This window comes from Cynocephalus volans, chromosome 17, assembly GCF_027409185.1.
Source record: "Cynocephalus volans isolate mCynVol1 chromosome 17, mCynVol1.pri, whole genome shotgun sequence".
NCBI lineage: Eukaryota > Metazoa > Chordata > Mammalia > Dermoptera > Cynocephalidae > Cynocephalus > Cynocephalus volans.
In genome coordinates, this window is record NC_084476.1 from 11,841,964 (window position 1) to 11,857,415 (window position 15,452).

At 39.6% G+C, this 15,452-nt stretch overlaps 1 protein-coding gene across 1 annotated transcript in view; it reads left to right on the forward strand.

The window, feature by feature from the left end:
- The window catches only part of MAPKAP1 (MAPK associated protein 1), a 245,487-nt gene that overhangs the window by 146,914 nt on the left and 83,121 nt on the right, over positions 1–15,452 (forward strand). The window contains exon 7 of the mRNA XM_063081856.1: positions 5,712–5,821. Within this exon, the coding sequence (XP_062937926.1) occupies positions 5,712–5,821 (110 nt within the window). The remainder of the gene's footprint in view (positions 1–5,711; positions 5,822–15,452) is intronic.

The following is a 15,452-nucleotide window of genomic DNA, read 5'->3' on the forward strand; positions in this document are numbered from 1 at the left end:
CTTTATGGGTAAAATAATACCCCAAGGACTTACTTTAAAGCAGTCATGCTGCAGTTATTATAAGGCTTTCTCTTGCTCATATATTTTCATTTTCTACCATAAGTGCTGGAGAATGAACATGTGCAGGATTGGGATCATAGCAAGTTGGGAATTAGAGGTATGGGTCTTCATCACTACTATGAACTGGTCAGGACTGGAGTATTGAGTACTGTTCTTGGCAGCTTTTTCTTACCTCTACAGACAGACTGTGGTTCATGAAACCATGACATTCTCCAAGGTCTTTTAAAAAAGGATCTTGTAGGTCATATGGTTAGGCTGAGTCGGGACATTTATAATTAAAGTGAATTTGTTACAGTGGAAGTTGAACTTTTTCCATGGATTGGTCAGTAGTTCCAGTCTGGAGGATGTGCTCTGTGGAAATCTCTTCTTTCCCTCAGCCCCTAAGACTCCTTGTGGGGTTATAGAGGGGTTAAAAATACAGGCTTTGAAATCTAGCCTACTGGGTTCAGGCTCTGGTTCTTCCAGGACTTACTATTAGCTGTGTAACTTATTATTAACTTAATGTATAACTCCAGGCAAATGTTTTAACCTTGTCAAACCTCAGTTTCTTCTGTAATAAAATGGGACTGATAGTAGCACCTGTCTTTTCTGGGAGGATTAAATAAACAAAGTAAGCGCTCAATTAATATTGATTATCATTGCCTCATCATTATATATCACTTTTTGTACATATGAAGAAAAGCCCATTGTTAAAATATATTAACTGTTGCTTACTAAGCATTTATTATATGACAGGTGTTATGGTAAATAGTTTAGAAGTATTTAACCTTTACAGCAGTCTTACAATCTAAGAATTATTATTACCCCCATTTTGTAGATGAGGAAATAAAATTAGAGTGATTTTTTTCGTTTTCCTGAGGAAGGCAGAGCTGGAACTCTGCACCAGGCTACTTTTCCAGAGCTTGCTGTGCTCTGCTGCCTTCTGGTGTTGCTACCATCTTTCTTAGCATGGTTTAGAGCAAACCAATGACTGTGTTTTGAGACTTCATCTCCACTAAGAGGCCCCTGTGAACCCCCCTCATCCCAGCATGGCTGGGTTTTGTGCTTATCACACAGAACTATAATTATTTGTTGGCCTCTTTGTCTTTTTCTCTCACTGAACCATATTGTTGATTTCTGAATTCAGAATAGGATCTTTAATAGATGAGTGACCTCAGGTAAATTCTCTAATACCACTAGCCTCAGTTTCTGTAAAATGGGTATAATAATAGTACCTATTGTAGGATTGAGTAAGTTAATACAGATTTTTTTAAAAAGCTTAAAATAGCACCGGGCACATAGTAAGTAGTTGCTGCTATTATTGTTGTAATTGTTCAACAGTGAACAACTTGTACTGTGCAAATCAAAAAGTTCTTAATAAATCTCATTGAATTTTTCTGCAACACCTCCATGATTTTTGGCTTCCATCAATCTCATCCAAGCCAGTGAGATAAGCTGAGGTGGAACATACCTGCTTCTGTGGTTTACTCTGTCAAAAATTAAAGCTTTGAAAACTGAGCCCAGAGTGCTGTCCTTTGAGCTTCAGGGAAGTTTTGATGCCTGTGCCAGAGTCTGCTCACTGACAGTGTCCCCGAATGTTGCTATCAAGCCCAGCAAGTCGCATATTTTAATGTTCCTGTATTCCCAATTACAAGCAATGAGTATTAAGATTCATTCCCCCAAATAAGCAATCTCTGCTTTGGAGGTAGGGGATAGAGAGGCTGATGGGGCCTCTTCTCTTAGGATGATGACTTGGGACAAAAGGAACAAAAGAGAACTGACATTGGTAAACTCCTTTTACTACTTGCCAGCCTTAGTGCCAGATGCTTGGCATTTATTATCTGTTTTATCCTCCTGACAATTCTTTAGAGAAGTAGCCTCCTCACTTCATGGATGCAGCTGAGGTTGCACATGTTAAGGCAACCTTTCGGATAGCCGTGGAACCAGGATTTCAGTCAGAGGGTATTCAACTCCTAGCCCTTGCTCTTTCCTCTCCCATATGCTGGTTTCCAACTTGGGTTCTGGGTTCCAGCTCTGTTCCTATAAATGGAATCTAAGCTTTTCAGATAAAGACCTGTGCCCGTTTCCTCTGCGTGTCCTGTCACCTCTGGTGTACTACTTAGTAGAGAAATGCTCATTGTGTGGAGTTAATGCTGATCTAAAAACTTCTCTGTGGTAACTGAGTGGCTTTGCACTGGGACAGAGCTGAATTCCTCAAGTGAGTAATCTCTTTTTAAAATGCCTGTGCGTTTTTCAGTGGTTACAAGACTTGACAGGACCTAGCTTTGAATTGACTGAGGCACTCCTGGCAGCATTTAGTCAGCTCCCTGAAGTGGAGTTTCATCCTAGACCCAGCACAGGACAGCCCAAGGAGCTGTGGGAAGGCAGCTGCTTCTGCTCAGTGCCCCTAGAATGCCCTGCCCTGGGAGAAGACAAGCTGGCTGTCCACGAGGGGAGCAGGAGAAGCAGCCATTTCTGGGCCAAGACTCTAGGTCTGTATGAAGCCTGCCTGTCTGTCTGAGGGCTGGTCCCCCGAGCGCAGGTCCCAACTCAGAGGAAGGCAGATGGGACTAGTAGCAGTATGCTGCCTACATGCTGCTAGCCTTTCCCCCAAGATCGTTGTCAGACCCAGTACCAGACCCAATGCCCTACGGTAAATAAAAGTGGCTTTAAAAGATGTATTTCGATAGTCTTTTTAGAAAGCCCATAAAAAATCCAGGACATGAGGAAATGAAGCATAAAACCCAGAATGTTTGGAAGTCAAGCTGAAAATTACGATAGCAAGTCTCCATTTCCATTTGTTAATAAATGGGAGCATAACTTAACAGTTGCACCTAGAAGGATGCTGAGAACCACTTATCTTCTGTACTCTTTTGTTTTAGAAACATACAAGCGTTTTACTCAAAAAACAAAACATTGCCCACTTTACTCCCTGATGTGCTGTAAACATGGAAGAAGATACAAAGTTTGCGTTTGTCTAGAGGGAAAGGAGTGGAATGTGGGACTGACCTGAGAAACTTTCATTAGGTCTGGTCGAGTGTGCAGTACACAGAGCAGAACCTCTTATTCCTTTTAATGTGCACGTTTTTACCAAAATGGAGCCCCAGAGTAAGATACTGCACACTCGTGAAGGCACATTCTGAGTGCCGTGCGTGCCCCTTCCCTACGCTGTTGTTTTCATTTTCCTCTCATGAACCTTGCTACCCTGGCTTCAGCACGGAGGCTGTAAAGGAAGATGGAGAGCCGAGTTACCTCAGAATGATCACTATCGTTAACATTCACAGGTGGTTCACTTATCATTCCTGACTGCACAGACATGGCAGCCGCTCGGAAGCGTCCGCAGGTGTAGCATGGTGATACATATTACATTGTGCCACAATGGATTTATGTATTCTGTAACAAAAGAAAAGTGTAATGAAAAAATACAGAAGGTAATCCTTTATTCCTCCACCACACAATTTATCAGTAATGCCTGTGGATGATAAGTGCCAGGGATTTCCTCTGCTTGCTTTAACCTTGTCACCCAAGTACGTTTTGGTAAAACGACAGAAAAATACAAACTGGGGATTTTCCTCTGTTCAAGAATGTTTTAAAAGGACACTTTTAATTTATGGAAGTTAGTCCAAACACAAGGCTTCCTTTTGAGCTTTTAGTCTGCCTTTCCTGAAAAAAATAAATATACTGGCTTAAAATAATGTGATCATCCAGCAGCAGATTAGGAGAGAATATAAGCAGTTTATAAGCAGACTGAAATCTAAAATAGTTCAGGCAGAACCCAGGTGGGTGGAAGTTTGTGAGGTCTAGGCCAGTACTAGTTTGTGAATATCCAAGACCTCGTGTTCCCTTTTAGGCCCTACTCATCCATTGCTCAACATATTGTCACAGATGGAGCGCAGACTGACTTCTGAGGAGAAAGCAGGGAAGGCAGATCTGAACGTGGTTGATTGGCATTTGTTCCAAACACATACTGGCCTAGTGCCAGAGCAAATACCCCCAAGTTTATAAATGCACAAGGCACTTTACATTTCAGTACTCTTGCCAAAGTATCACTTACTGCATTGCTCCCTAAATATAGTTTTTAAAAAAGAGCTATTTCTTATTTTGCTTTGATCAGTAAAATAAACTTTTAAAGATTGTTCTGGGATAGGGTCCAGCTTCTGAGGTAAAGAATGGCCGGGACTCAGGCATGATTCACTAACAGAGTGTTCAGTAAAATTAGCTTGACAGTTCTCAGGCCTGCTGTTCAATAGCAAGAACTTGACCAAGTTAAAATGGATGATTGTGCAGGCCAGAGCAGCATCGCCTTTTGCTTTTTAACAAATGGAGTGTCAAGGAGTAAACAGCAAGCCGTATGGAGAGGAGGGTTGTGGAGATGTCTCTGTATTAGGGAAGCAAATTAGGTCCCTGGTTTGAGATTGGGCCCCAGCCCCTGTGGAGAGCCAGCTACCTGGTTGGGTCCAACCTAAGCTTAAGTCCCCTTCCCAGCCTGTCCTACCACGGGAAAGCTTTTCCAGGGCTTAGCTTGGGGCTTGGCTTTTCTTTCAGATTTCTTGTTAGTATGAAGTCTTGCCATGTTTTTTGGCCATGTTCCCCTTTGAGATTCTTATGGGGAAATGGGAATGCTACCAAACTCCTTGTGGTAATTCCTATGTTCCATAGTTGGAAACTTGGGTCCTGTTTGTTGCATGAGCTACTTGGAATTGGCCTGTTTTGTTCCAGTGCCCAAGCATAGTGAGTAGTATTTGTGATACTTGCTATTGCAATTAACAGTCTTAGTGAAGTTATACCACACCCAGGAGATGGGCTTCTGTTTTTTTTTTTTTTTTTTTTTGTCGTTTTTTCGTGACCGGCACTCAGCCAGTGAGTGCACCGGTCAGTCCTATATAGGATCCGAACCCGCGGCGGGAGCGTCGCCGCGCTGCCAGCGCAGCACTCTACCAAGTGCGCCACGGGCTTGGCCCTGGGCTTCTGTTTTTAAAGTACTTGTTCCTTAGCTGTTTTTTCTATCCAGATGAAGTCCTCCCCCTACGAAATTTGATTGACTAGAAGCTTACAAGTAGTGTTAGTGTTTTGTCTTATAATTATTTGTGCTTCAGCTAATATTCTGTTTGACTTTCTAGAACTAAATAGATTAAATCATTCCTACTGTAGTGTATGCAGACTATATTTAAATATATATTTATTTATTTTACTAGCCAGTTAGGAAGATCTCTTTCTTTTCTTTACTCTAAATTGCTTTGGGGTAATTTCATTCCCCCTCCCCCCATCCCCATGACGTCGTTCCTCTGGGGCTCCATGAGATTATTATGAGGATAGTGCCTGCCTGCAGTGACATCTGCTGACACAAGCTAAGTTAAAATTGTCAGTCCTTACTGCAGGATTTGGCTTGGGAGCCAACACTAAGAACCCATGGTATTACCCACACAGATCGATTAGGTTCCATTTGAAAAAAATTAGAAAAACCTTCCCTAATGCCAACCTCTCTTTCATTTGGAACGACTTGCACTAGAATCCTCCCCCATCCATTAGAAGTAAATTTATTCAACCTATTTTCAAGTAATTGTCACTACAGTGTACCCTTACTTTATAACTTTCATAAACACAGTGAAGATAGTAATAACATTTCTCTGGTTGAATGTTGGTGATGATTTAATATTTGTCTTTTCCTGCAGAAATGCTGCTCATGGATTCTCCCTTATTCAGGTGGACAACACAAAGGTCACCATGAAGGAAATCTTGCTAAAGGCAGTGAAGCGAAGAAAAGGATCCCAGAAAATTTCAGGTGGGATAGTTAAATCTTATCCTGGCAATAGAAGCTTAACCCTTGGTTAAAAGGGCTTAGGGTGTGTGTGTTGGTTGGTTAGCAGGTGAACAACAAAAAAGTGATTTTAAGCTGCCCGTGGGCCTCAGGAAGGGACTGGGTCAGTGGCATATATGAGAGGAATGTGTTCATATCTGTTATGGAAGCTCCATCATTAATAATTTGTGATAGGGACTGGCCAGTTAGCTCAGTTAGAGTGTAGTATTATGACACCAAGGCCAAGGGTTTGGATTCCCATACTGGCCAGCCGCAAAAAAAAAAAAAAAAAAAGTGGTAGATTAAGACATTAAGACAGAGCTACTTGGGCTAAAGATTAGCTGGTGTTGATGTAAAGCTGTCTTGAAAATCAAACCAATCCCAAACTTGAATCCCTGCTTTTAATTTCATGTGTTTATATAATTTTTCATGGAAGAACTTTTAGTTACTAGTGTTTGGGTATGAAAAAAGAAAAAATTTCATTTGTACCATGTTAGGGCAACCATTAAAAAAAAGGATTAAAAAAAGATAAATTTCTTGATGCACACAAGTACCTATTAATCTCTAACTCCTCATTACCCAACTTTGTATAGAAAATAGGCTTATGGTATTAACTATGATATTTAAAGAATATAGGAAGAAAATATTACTAGTATAGAGAAACAATTATTTTGAGAAATAGCCCCAAAACTTGTCATACCACAGACAACTGTAATGTAAATCAACCTATATATGACATGTCTAATATCTTAGCTTTGTAAATAAAGCGGCTTTTTAAACACCTTTCATTTCACCTTTTGGAAAGGAAGAAAAGCATCGCTCAGGTTGAAGAAAATAGTTTTGTGCTCTTTTTAAGGGGAGGCATATAATCTGTTCCAGATTTAATTAGCTATCTTCAGATGAAAGCTGAAGTTTTAATAAAAGTTAGAAGAGATAACACAGTGAAGGACACGGATGAGCTGTCTCAAGGCCATATTCCAGGGGAACGATAAGAGCTGTAAAAAATGGCAGAGGAGAGCAATTGAATGGAGCAATGAAAATCTGATTCTCATAAAAAAGAGAGAGAGAGAGAGATGCTGGTAGGGGCTGTTGTAGATGAGACCTGCTAGCGTCTGCAAGCAATTTGGATGCTTGCCAGGAGTCATTGTTCACCCTCGGCTGTGGCGGCTCCGTCCAGATGTGCCAACTGCACGTTTCGGCTTTTGCCAGCTGACTGCGCCGTTTGATAACCAGCTCTCTGGATGCCCATCACTGGCCGCAGAGATAGAATTAAATGATGATGATCTTCCCACAAGTTGGGAGAGGAAACAATGCATATAAATCTTGATTTCATCTCAGCATGAGAAGTCTTTATCCATCATCACTCATAATGAACAAGTCGTTAGCTGGGATGAATGGTGTTCTGGTTTTTCCAAACACCTCTTTTGTTCATTTTTTGGGTGACTTTTACCCATCGCATGGGGGTCAAACCTATTTGCATTTAGGGGATGATTGAATAGGCATAGCTTGTCCTTGCCAAGGGAAAGTAGATATTTTGGGGTTACAGGTGCCAATCTAATAGCTTTTAAACAGCTTCAAATATTTAAAGATATTTAGTAAGCATTCATTCTCCTTTAGGATCCTGGTTCTTTTCTCTTTTCCCTAAATTTTTTATATAGTAGTGTATTTTGTGATATAATTCATTATATTCTAAGCATGCGTTATTCTGAATTGTCCAAGAAGGAGATGGAATTTTTTCTAACCATCATAACAGAAATTCTGCTGTCACAGATTTTTTTAGACCATGAAACTCCTATGAACTTACTGGGATACAGCTGGATTGATGTCTGTCTTCCGTCTCCAGCCATCTTTGTCCAATTGCATACCTGTTTGTCTAGGTCTGTCCCCTGCATCCATGTTTATCATACACACATTTATTTAGGTTCACCTTGGTATACACATCTCTGTGATTCCCATCAGAGTCTTTGCCATATCCTTGGCAAAGAGTTAGGACTTTTTATCTGGAAAACAGTGCTCTGCATTATTTTTTCCTTTTCATGCTAGAGAAGCCAATTGAGATTTATACGTTTACATAAATTACTGTCCATTAATCCAAAAAGCTTTTTAAAATAAGTAGTTCTTTCTATCACTTTATTAAGTCTGGTTTCATGAAATAGAAGGATATCCAGTTTGGTAAAGATATTTAAAGTTAGCTTAGTAAAAGCAGGGTACAATTTTGTGTTTTTGAATTTTGAATTGTGGAGTCGACTTCTTTTGGAGGGTGATTAATGAATAGAGGAAAATCCTCTTGTCATAGAGGGAAATATAAGTACATTTACTTAAAAAAAATGTGTTGGTGCTCACAGTTAGGTGTGAAATACTACTTACCCATTATAACACATGAACTTAGTCATGAACTTGGTGGGAAGAGATGCTAGGTTAGAAACACTCATCCTGCACTTCTTGAATTGCTACCACAATGATCTGCACAGTCTTTGGAAGAATGTGCCTCTCACGCCCTATGTCTGGACAGAAGTAGAGTTCTGAGCCTTCTTTTTTTTTTTTTTTTTTTTTTTTTTTGTCTTTTTCGTGACCGGCACTCAGCCAGTGAGTGCACCGGCTGTTCCTATATAGGATCCGAACCCGCGGCGGGAGCGTCGCCGCGCTGCTAGCGCAGCACTCTACCGAGTGCGCCACGGGTTCGGCCCCTGAGCCTTCTTTACAAACAACTTTTACCCGATTGAGTGTAGAACAATGCTGATCTCTTTACTACTGTTACTTAAGTGAGAAAGGGGGAAATACTACTTAAAATTAAACAAAATGTGCCACGTGGAGTCAGTAGTTCTCACCCTATTTATTCATTAGAGGTTGGTTGTACTAGAACAAGATTTTAGAAATCTTTTGGTAGCCTGACAGTGCACTAGTGCACTTCTGTTCCTTCCCACAAACCTTTAACTTCTTTTTTCCACACTGACTCTGCAACTCTTCATTTAATAATAACGATAAATTTAGAACTTAAACTATTTCATTATTAAATCAAGGCATGGGCTTAATGACAGTCCTAATGTTTACTCTGTTGTCCTTCCTTCTGGCACGTCCTTCACAGTTTTCATTTGTAAAAAATCAGAAGGTGGTCAAATGTTTGATTGAGCAGAAGAATTCTTCTCTGTTTAGGTAAATAGCTTTGTCAGTAGAAACCATTAGGTTTTAAAGTCATTTTGCTTTTTAGGATAAAATATTGTTACAGACACTTGTAACTGATCTAAAATTTTGACTTGCTTTATTTGTAATTATTTCATCAGTTCATAACTGTGAACACCAGGGTTTTTTTTCTGTTAATATTCATGTACTTAACTGTAGTAGTCTTTTCACAGTATGTTCCAGAGAGAGAGAGAGAGAGCTCACTGCATCATATAGGGTGCCTAGGCAACTCCTCCCTCAGAAATTGACATTTAGAGATGACCCTCACATTTAAGATGTGAAGAGTTGAGGGGTGGGGGAGGGGCTGTGCCTTTCAAAGCTGTGGCTTACCATAGATTAATATAAAAAGAACATTTCAGATTACTTTGCAGTTTAATTTCCTTAATTCCCCCCCCTCCAAAAAACAAAAAACTGTAGTAAAATTGATCCTCTGTGATGCAGCAGGTGCCTAGCTCAGTAAACGGTTTTATCATCAACCCAGTTGCCTGACCCAAATATCCAGTCTTGAATTTTTCCTTGTGCTGTCTTCCCACATCCTACCCATTAGCAAGTCCTATAAGTTTTACCTCTAGAATATATCCTGAATCCATTCAGTGTTTTCCGTCTCCATTGGATGAGTCCAAGTCACCATGACTTTTCACCTGCACTGTTGAAATAGCATCCTGGCTGGTTTTCCTGTTTCTGCTGTTGGCCCCCTCCAGTCTACACAGCATCCAGAGAGATCTTTTAAAATATGAGTTAGATCATATCTGCTCCAAAACCTTCAGTGACTTCCATTTGCACTCAGAATAAAATCCATACTTTTAACTACTGTGAAACACACTGAAGCTCAAAGAGAGGAAGGGGCATACATAGAATATGAACAAGAACTGGAGAGAAACAGGGAAAGAAATGTAGAGTTAATGACTGTGGTATGACAGAGGGGGAGAGATCAGGCAGAGACTTGGGAAACCAGGGCAAGGGGGAAGAGAGGAATTCAGAGCCTATGACCTAAAGTGCACCGGCTGCAGCAGCGCCAGTCTCTGCAACACTGCACATGGCAGGCCTTATCGTCATGCCAGATAGACCTAAAAAATTGTGTACGAATGAATTTGTTATTTATCAAGAGTGTTTTAAAGGAGATTTGTGTGTCAGAGGTGGAGGTGGTCTTTGCGAAAGCATTATCTGTTCCAAGAGGATGAGAGCTGATATTTTGAGTACCTTTTGTGTACATATAGATCTCACCTCATTTAATCTGCACAAAACTCCTGGAAAGTAGACTTTATTATGTCTATTTACAGATGAGACTTTAGAAATGTCAAAAAGTGAAGGAAAAAAGGTACATTTTAGAATTATGGAACTACGATAACTATATGTGTAATCAGGTACTTACTTCTCTGAGCTTCCCTTTCCTCTGCTCTTAAAGAAGTTAAAGTTACTGAAATTTCCACAATAAGTAAATGGCGAATCTAAATTGGAGCCCAGGCTTTGTTGACCTCAAAGCCTGTACTCTTTTTTTATTTGTACCATGTTGCTTATTAGAACCCTAATGGGAGAACAAATTTAAAATTCTGTAAACAGAAATGTTCATTGATTCTGAGATCTAAATGCACTAGGGAAGTGCAGCATTTAAAGGAACCCTGTGGTGAATCTGGATATAAAGCCAGGAATTCTTTTTGTAATTGCACAGTTTGTCTGTATTGGTGTCAGTTTTAATGTTTTATGTCTAGCTTCCTTAAAGCAACATACACCTGTCCTGAGCTGCATTGTGGAAAAGGGAAACCGATATGTGTTTTAGATGGAGTAGGGTTTTTAATGTTCTTCTAACCTGAAATGCTCTCCAAAGGCTAAAATAAACTAAAGAATCTTATGGTTATAGGGTTGAACAGAGAGTCCTACTTTATGTGTACAGTAATTGTAAAGACAGAAAATTCAGTACTCTTTCTTCTATGGAAGTAGAGTTTGTAAGCCAGGGACACAGACATATGGTTTCCTTATGCTGTAGCAGGTTATCTTTAAAAAAAAAAAAAAAAAAAGTAAATAGGACTGTTTAAATGTTCTTTGTCAAAAAGGCAGTAATTTCTGCAGACAACTGTTCCTCCTTATGAAAGAATAAATAATTATGCTATGCCACTCATGCATGGAGCTGAAGAAGAAATAAAGACCTGATACTTAGTATCTAATGACCCAGTAGGAAAATGATATAGTAAATTAGGGCTGCTAAGGTGTTTAAGTGTATAACTCAAAAGTGCCCCAGGCAAGAAGCTCCAACTTAAATATTCCTCCTTGCCTCCTCTCTCTGCCTCTTTATCTTGTTGTTTCATCTCACCTGAGCCTCCCCCTGTCTGGAGTGCTCTGAGGCTCGTGATGGATCTTCTCGAGTATAGAGCAGAACACGTTAAAGATGGCATTGCAGTCAACTATTTTATCCAGAAAGCCTAGAAATTTGGAGAATTTATGTCAAGCAAAAATCTTTTGGAACCACTTTAGAGACCCAATTATTTTAGAAGGGTGTTATGAGCTCTCGCAACTGCCACATCCGAAAAACTGGAAATATATCATTCCCCAAAACTACATTTGACCAGCATTTACTCTTCCTGCTAGTCGCTAATCTTTCAGAAGTTCCTTTTCCATTACAGAATCTATTCTTTCACTTCATCTGGGGCAGTCACAAGCATGGATTAAATTAATGAAAAAGCAGAATGAAAGGAAGAGAAGAGACATGTACTCCAAGAGGCTAGGTGGTAGTATAGAGGGCATGCAGTTTGGAGTCAGAGGACCTTTCTCAGGGTCTGCTAGGGACTAATTATAGAGCACCACTGATTTGATAATAGCTTCTCAGGAAATATTACTACATTAAATGTACATATTGATTGTAAGCTGTATCCTGATTTTAGAAATGTTAAAAAAAAAAAAAAAAGAAAACTATCTTAGACTTAAGAAATAAAATATGGTAACTGTTCATGTATATATAATCATGAACTTCTGAGCCTCACTGTTCTCAGCTCTAAAATGGGAGAGACTGAGTGAGGATCGATCAAGGCACTGTATGAAAGGGCCATGTATGCTCTTAAGCTCCATATGACTCCAAGATACCTTGTTTTAGTTCAACAGTCATTACCAATTGCTGCCTGCTCTGTGCCAGCACTGTACTAGAATTCAGGTGGAAAACCCAATAAGAACACAGAAAAAGAGGCACTAAAATATGGTAAATTGACAAGCAGATGTTTACAAGCTACTATTGCAGCACAGATAAGTACTTACAACTACTTGGTGGAGCAGGGGACTGAAAAAAGATGCTGTGGAATAAGTGGTTTCTTTGGCTTCTTTTTGAATATTAATTAGAACTTTGCCAGATGGGTAAATGAGAAGAAGAACATTCCAGGAAGAGGATACAACATGTTTTGAGATGTAGTCACAGAACACAGAGGTTCTGTGCTCCAAATTACTGCTCCAAATTACTGGAGCAGGAAGCGGGCAGAGGGTAAGCTACAGAAGCTAGGCAAGGGCCAGATCTAACCAGGCCAGGCCTGATGATGTACTCAAAATGGAAGAGGTGCGTTCATTTATTGGGGGTTTACTAAGGAACAGGCACTAGGGATTTTGTAGAGACCAAGAAATGGTCCTTACCCTCAAGGAGCTTACTGTTTAATTGGGGAGACAGACAGATAAACAGACAATTATAATACTATGCATGTGATAAGTGGAAGCACATGTAGGGCTTGGGTGCATTTAGGGAGGGTGTGTGTGTCAGAGGAACCCTGGTCCCGTCTTAGGATATCAGGGAAGACTATCTCGAACACGTTTTCTGACTGAAACCTGAAAATGAATAGAAACTGGCCAGATGAAAAGGGATGAGAAAATGTTCGGGCTGAAGGAACGAAACAAGAAAGCTTGGTGCTTTCTGGAAACCACACGTAGCTCAGTGTAATAAAGCTGTAGAGTAGGAGTTGGGAGAGTGGGGTGCAATAAAGCTGAAGTGGTCATGTGGGGCCAGTCATGTTTGTAAAGTGTGTTGTGTTAGATCTTTATTTGGATATCAGAGAAGAGTCATTGAAAGATGGGCAAAATATAGTCAGAATTTCTTTTACCATCTGCGTTGTACAAACGGATTAGAGGCCACAAAACATGAGGCAAAAGACGTCAGTGCAGAGCCTGTTGAGGAATCTGGCCAACAGATGATGGAGCCCTTAATTAGGGTCTGGAGAAGAGTGGAAGGTGCACTGTTCAGGAAACAGTGGGATGGACTTTACCATGGTAGAGTCCGATTTCTTTTATTAGAGCTGGAATGCACAGTTTGGGAGAATTGAAACAGCTTGGAGCTGTGGCCACATCTCCTGAAGTTAATATCAAAAGAAGGTGGTAATAAAAAAAATAGGCTTTCAAAGAATTTTTTAAATAAAATTAAATAGTTGTTTAAAAACATTTTGGAGGTGTGTGATGTAAAAAGTGAAGGTTTCCTTTAACTTTCTATGGTGTAAATCCTTTAATTTTTTATTCTGTTCACATACAGATGGGTGGATATACATATAGGCTTTAAATTTCATGTGAACAGGGTCACTGTTTTTTGTTTTTGTTTCTGTTTTTTAAATCACTTACACACGGGTACTTTTAAAAACTCTTGGAAAGATTCATATTATCTTTTAATTCTATTTTCCATTAACTTTTTGAAGTATCTTTGTGTAATCATCTGTCAGGGTGCCTGTCAAATAGTAGGAGTCACTCAAATGTTTCTTAAATAAACTTTTGAGAAATATATGTGTGTTAAGGTTTTTTTGGTAATGATATCACAATATGTACGATTTTGCATTTGCTTTTTTCATTCAGTATTATGTCATAAGCAGCATTCTGTACTACAATGACCACACATTTTTGTCTTTCTAGTTAAATTTATTTAACTTGCTCTCTATTGAAGAATCATTATATTATTTATAAATTTTCAGTATTGTAGAAACATTCAGTGAACAATTGTATGAGTAGTCATTGCACATTTGTGCTAGATTTTAAATATTGGATTGCTTGTCAGAGGTTTGCTTATTTGAAATGTTGAGAAAAACAAATTGCCTTTCAGAAAGTTTATATGACCATTTTTGACTCTCCAAGAGTGTATTGAGAGTGCCTCTTTCCCCACCCCCGTACCTACACTGGATGTTATCAGTCTTTAAACTTTGCCAGACTGATGGTTAGCAGTTAGTATCTTATTTTAATGTTTATTTCTGGGTCTTTTAATGTAGTTACATCTTTTCAAATGTGTTTATTAGCCATTTATCTCTCTGAAAGATAGTTCCTAAGTCAGTCCTTTCAGTGGGAAAAGGGATTGAGAAGAAGTCTAATTTCAGAAAACCATTTTTAATATTTGCCCTATAGTTTAGAAAACAATTCTCCCCCACCCCACCTCCCCTCTTCCTACTCAGGCAGGTGCACAAATGTGCTCACACATGTGTGCTCACACACACACCAGTGTGTAGAGAAAGGCACGCATCTAGGCCAGGCAACTTCACTTATCTGCTGTGAGCCCTTGGATCATTATCGAAGCTTTTGTTTATGTGTTCAGAGAGAGCTGTTTGGTAATTTACCAGACTCCAGTTCACCTCATTTGAGACCTTACGTTACCTGCTTTGTCATCAAAACTAGTTTAAAAAAGAGATTTTTAATTAAACGTTTGTTAAATACTTTGTTTTAGTCTGGTACATGTACATAACACTGAGGAAATACATCATAATCTGGAAATCAGAAATGTAGACAAAAACTTGTCCCCCCCATAACAGGTTTGTTTGGGGGAGGCACATCTAAGGGCACGTCTGGCAGCGTTATGAACAGCACTGGCACCAAGGACAACTGTGGGGGGCTAATGGGGACCCTGCATCATTCCCTGCCATGTGCCTGGTGAGTAAACTCCTAGAAGTTTCTGGGAATGGTAGCAAGTGGGGAAAACGCTGCAACCAACAATCAGTGTCACAAAGTGGGGATGACTAATTTGCTGAGGAGTCCATTGAGACAGATGTTTAATTAGCTGAAGTCAGAGTGGATAAATTGGGAGAGAGCTGCCTATGCAGAGAGATGCCTTTCCCCCCCATCTCTCATTTAATTGTTTTCTTTTTTTTCATCCTTAACCATTTTCTTTTTGAAGGCAACATCCTCAGGTTGGGGGGAGATGGGGAGCAAGGTAGAGAGAAAGTACCAAGGTAATGATTCCTGTTTGATTACATCTACTGAACACTTACTGTATTTCAGGTAATTTTAAACTTAACCTTTATAAAACATCATGTGAGATGGGCATTATCTCTTTTGTTTATGGTTGAGAAAACAGGATATATGCAAAAATAGAGAAAGAGGAGATATACAAGTGTGCTTCAAAATTCATGGAAAGATTTATATTATCTTTTAATTCTATTCTTCTGTGAACTTTTCGAAGTACCCTCGTATATAGTGTGTATGTCCATTTACACTTGTGTGT